At 26.8% G+C, this 16,894-nt stretch overlaps 1 protein-coding gene across 1 annotated transcript in view; it reads left to right on the top strand.

Annotated features, from left to right (window-relative positions):
* Positions 1 to 411: 411 nt before the first annotated feature.
* Positions 412 to 16,894, top strand: part of LOC100209208 (phenylalanine-4-hydroxylase) — a 40,194-nt gene continuing 23,711 nt past the window's right edge. Inside the window, exons 1-4 of the mRNA XM_065807981.1 lie at positions 412 to 432; positions 3,011 to 3,149; positions 8,898 to 8,921; positions 16,005 to 16,093. Of these exons, the coding sequence (XP_065664053.1) occupies positions 427 to 432; positions 3,011 to 3,149; positions 8,898 to 8,921; positions 16,005 to 16,093 (258 nt within the window). The 5' untranslated portion in view covers positions 412 to 426. The remainder of the gene's footprint in view (positions 433 to 3,010; positions 3,150 to 8,897; positions 8,922 to 16,004; positions 16,094 to 16,894) is intronic.

Here is a 16,894-nt window from a genome sequence, read left to right as displayed (position 1 = left end):
TTGTTGCTGTTGTTGCTGTTGTTGCTGTTGTTGCTGTTGTTGCTGTTGTTGCTGTTGTTGCTGTTGTTGCTGTTGTTGCTGTTGTTGCTGTTGTTGCTGTTGTTGCTGTTGTTGCTGTTGTTGCTGTTGTTGCTGTTGTTGCTGTTGTTACTGTTGTTGTTTATTCTTAATGTTATTTTTTCCAAACTCTTCAATAATTGAATAAAAAAAGTAACTAGTTTTGTAAATTTATTAGTCAAAACTAAGCATTTATTTAAGCTCGTTTCATAATTCATTACAAAAAAAGCAGTGAACACAACCTGTAGGGTCAATGTTGCGGTAAAAAATATTTATAATATAAACAGCAAAATAAAACGACAATAACAACAACAGCAACAACAACAACAACAACAGCAACAATAACAACAACAAAAGATTGTTGGTTTAATGAAAGTAATTTTTTTAAATATATTTTTAATAAAAGTAATAACTTTGTTATATATGCAATTAAAGGTCACTATAATAAAATATGAAAACTAAAACACATTAAATAACTGAAACTGAATGACACATTGATGTCTTTTTTTTTTTCTTCGTTCTCGTAATTTTATGTAACAGTAGTATTTAAAATTATATAACTTCTTATTTAATTACGACTATTAGAACTTTTTGTTTTTAATACGGTTTATTTTCTGACATGTTCTCTTTAATATTATCATCAAAGTTTAGCACTGTAAAAACATAAATGTTACACAGAGGTTCTTGATGATGTCTAATCAGACCTAAAGGTTTTCCGACATTAACAAGACATTTACTATAGCCCATTGTTTTTTTCATTCGTCTTTGGATATGCCAATATATACTTTTTTAGGAGTGTTTTAGGGTGACACTATACATTTACAAATAACATTTGAGATTCTGCATTTTTCTTTCTTTGAGCAGTTTTGTTTGTTTATGCAATTGCCAATTGCATGGTGAGTATTTATCTGAATTTTCATATAAGATTTTTTTTTTTTGGGCTTTTCATTGTTTTGTAAATATTTTTGGTACAGCTATAACTCACTTTAACTGTATTTCGATCAAATAACTTATAGGGGTAGGATATTGGAAACGTTTGTCGAATAATTTTAGGAAGATATACCCAAGATTGGTAGAAACGCTTTTACTGTAGGAGGGATTGATCCATATTATATTTCTTTGTCTTTTGGGTTTTTTCTTTTTTTTTAAAGTTATGTTTTAAAATAAAATCACTTCAGCCTTTTTTTTTTCATTCCCTCTTTGTTTTTTGGTATAGATAGATTAAACATGCTTTGTGACAATCTGCCGCCAAAGGAGGTTGAGAATTGCTTAAGTATTTGAGGAGGGTGGTTAGAATCAATGTGATAGTAACATAGCTTTTCAAATGTTTTCTTAAACGGTTGATACAAACTTTTTGTATACTGAAAGGTACGCCTAAGAAGGCAAATGCATGTAGTTTTGTTTGTATTATTTTTTTAGAACCGATCGTTTTAAAAGCATCAATGATATTTTTTCGTACAAAATAAATTTGTAAACCTCTTTTTTTTTCCGAACTACCATCAGACCATCGTCACGGTTAGGGCCGTCTTAAAAATGACTTATCTTTTTATCTTTTTATATTCTTGTAAGAGGGTGAGGTATTTATTTTTTACAGGTTTATTATTACATATTGAAAGCACTTAAAAATTATTTTTGCATTTCCAAAAGATAGCTGCAAACCTAGAATTGAAGAATCCTTGAAAAAAATCAAAACTTTTTACAGACTGCAGCTTTAACACTATAAAAAAATCAAAACTTTTTGATTTTTTTATAGTGTTACTATAAACTGGTGAAAAATGCCGACTGCCAACTACAAAACCAATTGCTGATTTAGATTCTTAATGAATAATTTTTTAGGGGGGTTAGACACAGACTTAGATAACTCTCACATACAATGATACATTATATAAATTAGACATCTATAGACTTTTATTTTCGGACCGAAGTTATAACTTCGATCAGAAAAGTGAAGCCGCTTTTGCCCATTTTACAATTGGCGCATTAAATTTGTAAACAAATATGATTTAACTTTTCTTTTCTTAAATAAAGTAAATATATTTTAAATATAAATGATATTTATGTAAGATTGTTAAAAGGAAATTAGAATATTTCTAAAATAATAATTTATGTTTAAAACATAAATTAAGGAAACTTCCTTAATTCATTTCCGATTAGAAAGTGATTAAATTTTGAATAGAAAAGTGTAACGACTGATGCTTTTGAAGAATTTTTATGAATTATAATACTTTTAAATAAACATAGGCTCATAAAAAAATTTAGTAAGTATTTTATAATTATTAAAAATTGTTTTTAAATTATTTTTATTTTTTTGGCAGCTTTTGACTTGCATTTTCAACTTTTATTCCACACATCGGCTTCAACTTTTGCCCTTTTTACAAATGGCGGACTATATTTATAAACAAAAAAAAGTAGCTTCATTTTTGTCCTATAAATCCTGCAAGTTAGACATCTAGTTTATATAATAAATATATCATTGCTCACATATTTGAATCAGTGTTTTCTAAAAAGGCGGGCTTGCTCTAGAATGTTTTGAGCGAATCCATCCTTTTAAAAAACACTGATTGAATTATCATGTGTTCATATAGTTTATGTTCATATAATTTATGTTAATATAATTTATGTTCATAAAAAAAATTTAATCATAGTTTAATAACTACATTTTTAAAATTTACGTAAATGTTAAATATGCTAGGATAGTTATGAATTAATGACGCATTTGAGAAACATTGTTACAAAAAGGTCTTTTAAAATAATCATGTCTAATAAGCGAGTACAAGGTCACAATAACCAGGTTGTGCTTCAACTAGTATATGTTGTCAAGATTTCGAGCTAAATAATTTTCAAGACATTCCCAATAGTTTTTAAAAAAATTTTTTCGTTTCTTTTAAAACTTAAAATGCCTTGCGTGCTTTTGTTTAAGTAAGTTAGTGCATATTAATTTTTTTATTTATAGAATAACAACAAGAAGATAGGAATAACTTTAACTGATCCCATTGAACATAACAATGATAAAAACGAATATATATGTACTAATCGTGATGAACGTAAAACTGAAGCAAGTTCTTGTCTGAGTTCAGATACATCTACTGAAAGTAAGTTTTTTTTTTTTTTTTTGTTATTTAACTCTAAATTTTGTGCATTGCAAAATTTAATTTAAGTCAAAATAAATACTCTCATCTAAAAGTAAGACTGTAAACACACTAAGGTCGTTAAATTTTCAAAATGGTTCATGGGTCTTAAACTTTATTTTAGGGGGCTTTTTGCCTCTCTAAAATATATAAGAGAAGTTGAGGGGTTTTTTATATATTTTAAATTAACTATATTTTTTAAAATCTATAACATATCACACGATCAAAATAATTAGGCTCAAAAAGGTAGGAGACTGTTTTTAATTATAATTATTGTTTTATTTAATTGTTTTTTTTTCAATAACTAGTCTTCTACATTTTTTTCCTACCAAAAAAGTATTAATGGGAAAAAAAACAAAAACAGAATAAGACTACTTTCAAAGAGAAAACCTTACCTTATACACGAGACAAATGCAAATGTTTATAAATCAATGATATAATCACTGCTAACTTGCAACTGCCTTGTCAACCTTGATTTTACAGAAATGCTACGTGCTATTTTCAAATCAATTTAATGACTGCTTCTTTTAATCTGAAAAATATGTAAATGATTTGTATAATTTACCATCAATTGATAAGCTTATAAAAAGGAACGCTTGCTTAACAGTACCAAAAGATCTAGTTAATAAACAAAATTTAAACTTGTGTTTAAATTTTGTTTATTATTTTACTATTAACACACATAATTTAGAACTAGAAATCAAAACTGCTTGCTCAAGCTTTCTCACGCTCAAGTTCCCTCGTGTGAGATTAGAACTTGCAAAGAAAGTTTTTTTATTAAATGGGTGAATAACTCTATAATGATCTTATGTGTAGAACTACCAAATAATTTACCGAATAAAAAATACCGAATAATTTACCGAATTACTTACCGAATAATTTCAAAATCCTTTTTTAATTCTATTCATATTAGTTTTGCTATTTAGTTTTGGGAAAACAGGTTGATAGTAATTTTATTTTAAATTGAAATGTAAATTATGTCCTGGTAAAATATAATAATAATATTAATTATAATTAATAAAACTTTTTTTATTTCCTATTAAATTGTAACTCCCTCAAATTGAGCGGAGTTCAAACTTTGTGAGGTCATAATTTTTAAATGCTGAGAGAGATTTTATTATGAAACTTTATATTCATTAATAAATATAAGTCTAATTAAAAGTAGTAAAGAAAATTTTTTATCAGCTTGTTGCTTTCACGTTTGGGGCAAGAATGGGGGCTAAAATTTTTGGGGCTTTTTTTTCCCATTCTCTAATCATAGCAATCTTTTGCAAACCATTCATATTTGGCGTATAATCATATAAATATTTGGAGTTTGCTTTAAGTCTGAAAGTTAACTCTCAAATACCAAAAATCCTGGCTACGCCTCTGACTATCTAACGGCTGTCCTTTAATTACGTAGCTATTTTATAGAATAGGGGGAGGGAGAATCTGACAATTGTTAACAAGGGAAGGGGGAGATCAAGAAAAGTTGACGTCAACGAATTTACTTTTTCAAATAAATTTATTTACTTAAAAAAAAGAAAGAAAAAGAGGTTCTTTTTAATTTTATTTGGGGGAGGAGAAGGGCAATCAAATGTAGATGTAACTTTTTGGGGGTCTCTGGAAGTTTGGCATGTTATCGACACTGAAGGTAAAATTGCCAAAAGACTGTTGACATAATTAATGGACATCCCCTTATAATATTTGTTAATTTACACATATTTTCATACCACAAAATTTTTTAGTATTTTTATTTTTATTACATTAATGCTTTTTATTATAAGTTTTTGAAGAACCTTTCAACGCAAAAATCTGAGCGCAATATTTAATGTTTTTTTAAATTTACATTATGACCGATATTAAGTTATTATTACATTTGAGTCAGCTAATTTGTAATTTATTCATGACGTTTAATATAATTAAACGTCATGAATAAATTTTTCAACGTTTAACGGTGAACTTACGTTGAAATAATGTTGATTTCTAAGATTTTTCAACCAACTAGATCTTATACGTTGAAATAACTTTACGAGTTTTACTTACGATTTTTGTAAGTGCGCCTAGTTGTAAGAAAAGTTTTTCAAATTTAAAATTGATATAAAGTTAACTTTGTGCGGCCGTGGCGCAGTGGTTAGAACGCCTGCTTTATAAGCAGGAGATCCAGGTTCGAAACGAGCTCTGGACATATTTTCGCGTCACGGTAAGGAAGGAGACGTGAACTTCCTGGTTAAATGCACTTCCGCGGTGCTCTGTGACAAGACCGTTAGGACTTCTTGGGGCACCTAAAAAAAAAAATAAAAAAAAAACTTAAATCTACGATGCATCTTGCGTTCAAGAAACTTTTCCGTACTACCCATTGGACATAAACTGATTAATGAAATCAACTTCGAAAGTCTTTTTGATGGTTTTTCTAAGAGAAAAGAAAAAAACCTTTAAAATGTTTCAAAAATGTTGAGTTTTTGTGATTATAAAAAATTAAGTTATAAATAACTCTTTATATAAAGAATAATTTTTTTCATAAATGCAATTTTTCTTTTTGTGGGGCACAACGCAAATCAGATTCCGCTCAGGCATCATAAGCTGGTTTTTTATTTTTGTTATATTTTGTTCAGGTATGAGAACTAAAAGTAACAGCTTGTAATTCTGTGTAGTCACTAGTTCTAAATTGTTTAAAGTTCATGCTGCTTAACTATGAGAATTTTTTAATTTTAAAGGAAATGTTGTTTTTTTAAATTAGAAATATAAAATAGTAAACAACCGGGGTTGACATTAGACCGGGGCTAGTTTTGTGACCGGGTTGCATAAATATTTAGGCATCATAAAGTATATTTATTTAATTCAAAATTCATGTTATACTTTGTATACATAAGCATATATAAACATCATTCTAATCAACATGATCATCATCATCATCATCATCATCATCATCATCATCATCATCATCATCATCATCATCATCATCATCATCATCATCATCATCATCATCATCATCATCATCATCATCATCATCATCATCATCATCATCATCATCATCATCATCATCATTATCATCAACAGCATAAAAGAGGAAGGTTGCAAAGGCTAGGAAAGATCAAATGTCCTTTTTATTATTGCAATAAGCTAATGTATAAATAAAGTCCTGTCAGATATAAAGCTCTGTTATTCTCAGTTTACTAAATCTTGTATCTTATCTCAGATGTAAAGAAAGTCTAACATTTAATCTCTAATTCATGGGTCTGATCTTTTTACTTTTCCCCCGAATAAAGTAGAGCTATTTATAAAGAAATCTTACTCAAATTTGACTCTCGAATATAATGGCTATACCCTTACTAACAGTTAAACAAATTAACACATTGTTAAACATCCATATCCCTCTGGCTTCCAATAATACAAATAATTCTCAATTATAAACTTCTACAGTTTGTGCTTCAGACAAGATTTCCATCAAAGTCTTAAAAAAGAGTTCTACAAAACTCTCTTCAATTTTTGCTAAACTTTTAAAAAGTGGTCAATAAGTGACTCTAATTTTTCAAAACTCTAGAAAACATTTTGACCTCTTAAACTATCCTATGATTAATCTTTGCTCTGTTATTAGCTTTGCACAAGTTTCTACAAGAAGGTTTTGAGGTTATTAAATTATTTCTTTCTAACTGCAGTAGTAAAGTTATTCTTGAAGGCCTACCCTCTTCTTTATTTCAAGTAACTTTAAGGGTACCAAACGGTTCTATATTTGCTCCTGTATTATTTCTTATCTACAATCTTAATGAAATCTAAAGTAGCTCTATTTGCTGATGACTCAAATTTATACTCTTGTCTTGACAAAAAATCTTCACTTTTTAATTGCTTAGAACAAGCAGCAAACTTTTGGCTGCTTGTTCTACGCAATTAAAAAAAGAAGATTTTTTGTAATAATAAGTGCCGTATGGATTTAAATTCTGGACTTAAAATCCACAATTTTGTTAGACAACAAAACTCATTTGTTTATTGCAAAAATAATCCCCCATTACCCCTTTGCCCCCCCCCCCCACACACATACACACAAACCCATGGCGCCGGCCTTAAACACAGTCGTGCCACAAAAGTAGACCCTTAGCACTACGTCAATAAGTTAATGATGCATATAAGCATTTTTTGCGTGCAAATAAGATTTTTATTTAATGGAAATCTTATTTGTAATATATATTTGTAATTAAATTTTTTTTTGTTTATTGTTTATTTTGCCGTTTAATAATATATACAGTTTCGAAGCATATAAATAAAAATAAATATTGGCGGGGTAAGAAGAAAACTTATTGAGCCTTATCACCGAGCCCCATTCTCACGTATTTACAAAAACCCTAATATTTAAATATCTATTGTTAACAAACTATTTATTAAAAAATATATATAAGTAAAATAGATAACAATTCGTTTGTCATTTAAAGAAAATTTTAAAGAATCAAAATTTAAGGAAAGAGTAAGATCAAGTGAATAAGGAAAAATAAATAAGATATTATCATTTGCTTAAAACGTAAGAATTTAAACTAAGATTTAAAAACAAAAAAGTAAATAAATTAATATACACCATGGAAATAACATAAATAAGTTAGTATACTTCATAGAAATAACGTAAATAAATTAGCAAACGCCATAGAGGTACTACCATAATTAAGGTAATGAAAAAAAAAAATGTTGATACACTCAATGACATAATTTTTGTATTAATTATTTTTGTATTTGAGTTTTAATTAAAAAAACACATTGAAAATCGGATATATTAAAATCCATAAGTAAGAATGCCTGTTTTGATTCATTTTTAAACTGTTCTATACTAGTTTTATGTGTATTTACAATCTTGGGAAACATTTTCCACAAGTAAGGTCCACGATAAAGAACTGAAAATAAAGTTAGTTTCGAATTATATTTTGGGACAAAATATAATTCATTTTTATTTCATGTTTCATCATTTCATTTTATTTTATATTTCATCATTCATATTTACATAAAGTGTAAACCTTATTTGTACGCGCATAGTCATAATAACAGATTTTATTACTAAAATTAACGGTATTTTATGGCCACGATACGCGCGTACAAATAATGACTTTATTTTTTATTTAGAGGTGTACTTGTCTGTATTATTTAAATGTCAACTGTACAGCACCGCCAATTTCGACAAAAATATTTCCTTATTTTCAAAGAACTGTTTTTATTTTAGGCAGTAGATGCCAGAGATGCTACGCTTTATTTCACTTCTTAAGATAAAACCGTTTTCTTTTCCATGACTTTTTTTATTCTTTTTTCAATAAGAGTTTTCTAAATTTTTAGGCGTTTTTTTATAATGAGTAATACAAAGAAAAGCTCGAAAATTATTAAATAGGATAGGAATAGACGGTCGATATTAAAAGATATCTAAACCGCACGCAATTGTTATGGCAACGCCTTTGTTACTAAGTTTGGAATGCAGTACTTAAAATATGTAAGATATTTAAAATAGAACAAAATCAGATAAAATTTAAAAAAATGAAAGTTTTATTATTATAACCAAACCCTTTTAATCGAATTATTCAACTGCAGAAAAAAAATTCCTTAATCGTTTTTATACACCTTAATAAACGAAGAGTAAAAAAAATCAATAGGAGTGTTAAAAAAATATATGTATATTTATCATCTTGTATATTTATCATCTTGTATATTTATCATCTTGTATATTTATTTTGACATTGTTTTACGACGTTGCATATTGTTCAGGTATGGAAACTACAGAGACAGCCGGTAATTCTATCTATTATTTATTTAGTTACAAATTCTCAATTTTTTTAAATTTTTGCTATTTAATTTAAAAAGAAATATTTATTTTTAAGAAACTTCTAATATTTTGAATTAAAAAATTAAATATAAATAAAAAATTAAAAAAAAAATAAAGTTAATAAATAAAAAAAAATTAAATAAAGTTACTTAAATAATAAAGCTATTTTCATTAAATATTAAATAATAAATTGAAATTTTAAGATCAATTTATAAAAATTGATCTGTACAGGTCAATTTATAAAGTGTATCTGTTCAGGTCAATTTATAAAAATTGATCTGTACAGGTCAATTTATAAAAATTGATCTGTACAGGTCAACTTATAAAAACTGATCTGTACAAGTCAATTTTTGTATATTGATCTGTAGGGGGCCAGTACTCAAAGGATTCCTGGCGCCCATGAATTAAATACACTAAGTAAAAATTTTCATTAAAAAGTTTTAAGTAAAAAAAATTTATCTGAGGAGAAAAAATATAAAATATTAATTATTTTATATATTAGATATCATCTATAAATTACGCAACGCCAAACTTATTTAAAAAACAGAAGTAGGACATTTTAGGCAATTTTTACTTAACTTAAGGCTCTGCAAAGGAAAACCTTTGATTTTTTTTGTTTTGTATATTTGTGCAATTTAGCGTTGTTGATTATAATGATTTGAACACTGTCAGGGCCGGCGCGAGTTGGTGTCACGTGGAGGGAGGGGGGAGAGCGGAGCCATTACAACTTTTGCCGACTGAAAAAAAAAGTCCTCGTTTTTTAAAATTTGCCAACTGACTGTTTAAATTTACTGACTAATTTGCCTAAAGGGTCTACATTTGCCGACTGACTTCTCTAAAAGGATCAAATTTGCCGACTAAATGAACGAAAAAATTATTGATGGGGGAGGGGAGGAAGTATCAACTCCTCCCCATCCCTCCCCCCACCTTCATACACACACCCATGGCGCCGGCCTTAAACACAGTTGTGCCTCAAAAGTAGACCCTTAGCATATATAACTGCTGTGTTTTTTTTTTCACTTTGTTTCTTAAAATAAACTGTTTTCTTTTATTTGACTTTTGTAGTTCTTTTTTCAATAAGAGTTTTCCAAACTTTTTTTATGATGAGTAATGTAAAGTAAACCTAGAAAATTATTAAATAAGATAGAAATAGATGATGTGGTTCAAAATTAATACACGAGGCTAGGGGGGTAACTTTTGTTTGGCTCTTTAGAGTAAAGAAAATTTGATAAGAATTTTGTGGAAAAAAAAGATTGTATGTTAGGGTATGTAGGAATTTCTGTATGCCCTTTGTTATTTATACTTGGCTAGATTGTTATATATATCATTAGAAAAGGTTTTAATACAGTATTTTATAAGGTGAAAAATTGTTAAAATCTAACAATTTTACAAAAAATTATGATGTTTTCACTTAAGTTATTATAACTTTTTCAATTCTAGTTTAAATATCTATAACTTGATATCAAAAAATAAGTGTAATAATAGACTACATAATAATAGATGGCAGACGTATTTTTTTTTTTTAATGAAAAAAAGATGAGAAGTTTATTAAATGGGGATTTTAGTATCGAAATGGTTATCATATAATTTTAAATGAGGATTTTACATATAATTCAAATTAAATTTAAAGTAAATCAGCTGTTAGGTTATTATTAGGTTGATTTATATATATATATATATATATATATATATATATATATATATATATATATATATATATATATATATATATATATATATATATATGTATATATATATATATATATATATATATATATATATATATATATATATATATATATATATATATATATATATATATATATACATATATAATTCAATCTAATAGAAATTAACCTTTATAACGAAACCTTTTTTAAGAAGAATGTCAAATGGTTGTTGAATTCACAAAAAACTTTGCTGTTTAAAAATTAAAAAAAAGAAGTTATTACTAACAATAGGATGACCATTGTCCCGGTTTTTACGTAGGAGAGCACAGCGCCAAACTAATTAAAATTAGTGTAGAGCTTCGCTCTCCGACGTAAAGACCGGGGCAATGGTCAGCCTACTACAATCAATTTTATTTTCTTATGTTTTAAGACGTTTTAGATACTCTTAGTCAAATAGTTTTCTTGGCTTTTAGTAAATAACTAAAATAACCAATTCCACAAATAAAACTTAATAGTAATCATATGTAACAAAAGACACAACGTGAGAGTAAGCTAGTACTGCTAATCGAAACATTTTACAAGTCAAAACACTTGCGCAAAGGTCATTTCAAGTCAAATATTTTTATTTGCAAGATATTATTTGTATGTAAAACATAAAAATAATGCATCTGAAAGAATTATAAAGCATAAAAAAAATTCTTCATAAGTCAGGAAAAAAATTTAAGATTCAAAATATTAAATTTTTTAAGCTCTTTAATATATGAAGGGCTTTGTGTTAAAAGCACTTAAGTCGCAAAATATATGTTTTAAGGAAATCTACTTTGATCAGCCAGTTTCAATTCTTATTTTAAAGTGTTAAAACATTAACTTTCTGACTTAAGTACTTTTAGCACTAAGCTCGTCTTATGTAAAAAGAAGTTAAAAAAATATATATGGTTGAGTACTTCGTATACCTGACTTGATATAATTTTTTTTTAAAGTTTTATGTCTTTTGATAGCCTTTAGTAAATTTCATTACTTGCAGTATCTATTTTGCAAGATTAATCACTTATAATAACCTTTTTTAAGTTTTATTGCAAGTAAAAACATTATGAATTGTTACTAACCCAAGAAAAATTAACTATCTGCTACTATCCTGTCTTTACATACATATCACCTAAAACATTTTTAAGTTTCGTTACGTAACGAAACCAGGTTACAATACGTGTTACAAAATTTCTGTTAATTATACGTGACGAGACGTAGAGATTTTACGTAACGAGACGTAATGTTACGAAACTGTTAAGTAACGTGCTTACGTAAGGCGACGTAACATTTTTACGTATCGTTACGTATCATATGTCTGTTATCTTAACGTAACACAAAATAACATTTTTAACTTTACAAGATTTAACCTTGTAACGTGTGGTTTCTTATTATTTTATTATTTTTTATTTTTATATATAAATGTCTTCATATATAAGTATATGAAAATATATGTAAGTAAATGTATGTATATATAAGAATAAAAAAATAAAAATACATATTTGAAGTATAGTGCAAATACTAATCAATCATTACAATTTACAAGTTATAAATATAAAAAAGTATTTATTACTTGGAAATTGCAGTAATAATAAATTTATATGCCGATTCAAGTGACAAATCTTTATCTAATTAACTCCGGTTTGAATTCCGGTTTAATTATGAATGAAATATAATGTTACTCGTTAATAGACTCTTATTCATTAAAAACCAATTATTATATTATTTCTCAATATAATCATCACTCTCTCAATTCAATTTAACTCACTCACTTTAACATCTCAACTAAAAAAATAAAAGCAACAAGCAAGACAAAAAATACAAGGAAGACGATATACTAGCCGCATTAACTGATATGAAAGAAAATAAAACACTACTGAGAAAAGCTGCATTCAAATATGGCGTTCCAGTGTCAACACTCAAAGATCACAAAAGTAACAACAACAACGGCTTCCATGGCTCAGGTACAACAATGGTACTCTCAAATGAAACAGTCAGATCGATGGTGCATGCGTTCCAATTACTTGATAGGTGGGGTTATGGGGTTTAACCCGAAATGAAAACTGAGAATTTGTATGTGGCTATCTTAAACGCGAAGATCAATTGCACTTATTCAAAAATGGCAAGCCTGGTAAAGACTGGTTTATGCCTTTATGAAAAGATGGTCAAAAGAAATTTCAACAAAAAAAGCGGATAACTTAGCATCTAAAAGAGTCGCTTCTTGTACGCCAGAAAAAATTGATCGTTGTTTTGAATGCGTCGCCAAGTAATATTAGCAGACTGGCATAACTTCCGGGTCGCATGTTTGGAATTGTGATGAAACAGGTTTTTCGGGTGATCAAGGCAAAGCAACCGTAGTGTGTCAAAAAGGGACAAGACATGCATTTAAACTTACTAGCAATAATAAAAAAATTCATTGTACTGTAAAAAATTGCTGCAACGCTGATGGGCATTTTGCACCACCATTTGTGATATACAAAGCCAAAAGAAACTTTCGTCCTGACTGGGCAAGTGGTGGTCCAGTTGGAATCAAATACTTAATAAAAACCAAAGAAATATGTAGTTGGAACTAAACTTTTTTGTTGCAAAAAATGTAAAAACTTTAATATAGTTTCATAAATATAAGTCGTCTTAAAAAAAAAATAAAAAAAAATTTTAATTTGAAAAATTCAATGTTTTCTTAAGTGTGCGGTTTTATTAAAATGTCGCCTAGAACCACACAATTTTTTTTTCTTTACATTTAATATTTTCGATAACTTTATTATTATTTTTTTTAAACGCATATTTATATTATTGTATGTAGTATTTTATTACCTATCTAATAAAAAAAAAGAAAAATTGAAAAATTTTTAACGTACCCGAACTTTACTATTTAAAGAATTAAACTTGTACTTAATTACTATTTAAAATAAAAATTAATTTGCTATTCAATTTTTTAAATAGAAAGTTCGGGGTAGTTAAAAATTCTTCCGTAAAAGTAAAAATAAATCTAAATTTAAAAAACTGATCTAATGGCTTTTTTTAACTTTAAAAGTTAAAAAAATCTAAAGTTAAAAAAATCTAACTTTTGTATGTTTATCATCTACCACACCACTTTCAAAAAAGATCTGATCAGCGATCCTTAAACAATGTCAATGTCTATTAAATCTTAAAATCATTAAGTACAATATATTTAATCATATTCATATTTAAAAATGTACTCTTGAGTCATTAATGCAAGGGAGGAGGGGAAGACGTTTAATAATTTTCGAAAAATTAAATCTCAAGACTAAAAAAGGAAAATTCTGTAGAAGTTAGCCTTAAAAATTAGAAAACCATTACTTCAGTCACCGAAAAATCAAAGTTGTTGGGTAAAAAATTGTTGACATGGTAGTTTTTTCTCCAAAGTATAAAACTTATATCAACGTAAAAAATCTTATTGAATTTATGTTGATATACAAAATGCGCATTTGAAAGCTTGCGGTCAAATGCGCATTTTCTATCAATTTTCTAACGTAAATACAACCAATTGAGACGTAACGTAACGTAACGTAAAAAAAATCTGCATTTAAGACGTATTTTAATTACGCCTATTTTTTTACGTTACATTGCGTCTCAATTGGTTACACTTTTAAAAGATACAAAAAAAGTTGGAAATTGATGTCTCAAATTTAAGACATAGTTGAAGTACGTCACAAATATAGATTTTATTTTGCGTTTTTTTGAAAATTTTTAAAGTGTTACCGATTGAAACGTAACAATACTAGTGAAATGTTTTAGGAGTATCTTGATAATGTCTTGATCAGGTTTGCCAGATGTCCAGCCTTTACAGAGGAGCATACAGTGCCAAACCTGTACAAATAAATCTTTTTATGGTGTTTTCCTCTGATAAAAACAACAACAAAAATCCAAACATTTGACAACCCTAATGTTGATCATACATAAAAGACTTCAAATACTCATTCGTATCATACCATTCGTGGCAAAGTTTTTGCCCAACAATTCTAACAAATTACATCATCTAAATCATCAAGTTTCTTGGTAGACAAAACATATAAACTCTTTATTTTGTTGAAAGTGAATACACGCAACTATTTATATTGAATACACCACATAACTAAATTTTTTCTAAATTTTTTAAAGTTAGACTCTTTTCTTATCTTTTTGCAAAATATAACAAATTGCTGCATTAAACAACCATTTTTTAGCATTACTTAAGATTCATATTTAGATTACTTTTGAAAAAAATTATTTTTTAGTTGCAAAAAAGTGCAGCTAGATTTGATTGATAATCTGTAGTTTTTTGCAAAACATTTTGAACTACCTGGATACCCCCGATATTGTCAAAATTTGTCTCCTCCACAAAGCTCTAGTTAATAAACCTGCCAATGATAGCAATTGTAGAATAGACTAAATATTACTCAAGATAGATACAAGAAGAAAAAAAAAAATTATTAGATTGTATTACACATATATACACTTATATTGTTATATATAAAAAAATAAAAAGATGTGATAAATAAACAAAAAAACAAACACCTTAATTAAAAAGGTTAAATATTAGGTTAACCTTAAATATTAAGTTAATATTATGTAATCTATACTCATTTAAAAAAGTTCTAATTAATAAATTTACCTGTAGCAGGAGTTGTAGATAGGACAAAATTTTACATTGGAAATATAGAAAAGAAAATAAGAAAATTTTGTAATAATTACTTTCATTATTCTTATTAATCAAATTGTTATTATTATTATTGTTATTATTGTTATTATTATTGTTATTGTTGTTGATAGTATCGTTTTTATTTAACAACAGCTTAGATATTACAAAATTTTGCAAAATTCTTAACATCTTACTATAGTAGTAATTTTATTTAGTTATTTTGTTTTATGATAAGTTTATTATTATTATTATTTTTTCATGTTTTTGAACTCTTTTTGAAGCAACAAAGTTATTATATATGTTATTTTAATACGATACTGCTCTGTTAGTAAAGATGTTTTTAGGAGAAATTGATTTTAACAAACTGCCTATCAATTGTGTCCAAAATTTTTGTTTATAAATCTAGTTGTACTAGATATCCCATAATTCCTGTTTACGAAATTATACAGAAATAAGCAACTCAAATACCATTGCTATCTGTATTCTTATTATTGCAGACTTGTTAGAGTACCTCCTACAAATTTAGATGATGGACTATTTAGAGTTACTGAGAAATATTTTGAATGATATTGGTTTTACTGTAAAATTTGAAATTAAGTTGCCTCTAAAGGCAAAAGATAGTTCATCAACTAGCTTATTATTTATATTATTGTAATTATCATTACAGTGATATTTATTATCTAGTTATTTATAGTATCATTTATTTATTATAGTACATTGGTTTCCAAAAAATGAGGCAGAATTAGATCAGCACCCTAGTCATGTGCTAAATTATGGTTTAGAGCTTGATGGAAATCACCCTGTATGTAAAAAAGTTTTAATAATAGTTATTAATTTAATATTTATATCATTTATTATTTCAATTATATTCATAAAATTTTTTTTAAAATATTATATATATATATATATATATATAAAATATGTATATATATATTATATATATATATATATATATATATATATATATATATATATATATATATTTATATATATATATATGTATATATATATATATATATATATATATATATATATATATATATATATATATATATATATATAATATATATTTATATATAATATATATATACATAAAATATATATATATATAAAATATATATACATATATTTCTTCACAAAAAATGTAAGAAGGTTTTGAAAATTTCTAGAAAAATATATACAATTCCAAAAAGTTTGGAAGACTCTACAAAATTTCTAGAAGATTCTAGAATCTTCTAGAAAAATGTAGAAAACTGTTTTAAGAATGTTTTTGGAAATTCTAGAAAACTCTAGAAAATTAGATTTTCATATGAATAGCCAGATTCACTAGCGCATTTCAATTTAGTTACAAAAATCAAGTGTTGTAAGATTAAGGGTTTCGGCTATACAAACATCTATTTATATTGCCTGTATAAATATAAATATCTATTATAAGTATATATTTAGTTATGACTATGATCAAAAAATGTTGTTCGTTTTTTTTGGTGAACCATCTGAAGATTTTTCTAAACTAGTTCTTCCAACTGTGACAAATGTTTTGGCTGTTGAGCAAATGGGATAAAGTCTATATACCTACGGCTAAAAAATGGGCTATCAAAAAATT

Source organism: Hydra vulgaris, chromosome 10 (assembly GCF_038396675.1).
Source record: "Hydra vulgaris chromosome 10, alternate assembly HydraT2T_AEP".
Lineage (NCBI taxonomy): Eukaryota > Metazoa > Cnidaria > Hydrozoa > Anthoathecata > Hydridae > Hydra > Hydra vulgaris.
Note: the sequence above shows the minus strand (reverse complement) of the source record. Positions and strands in the feature narration are given on the sequence as shown.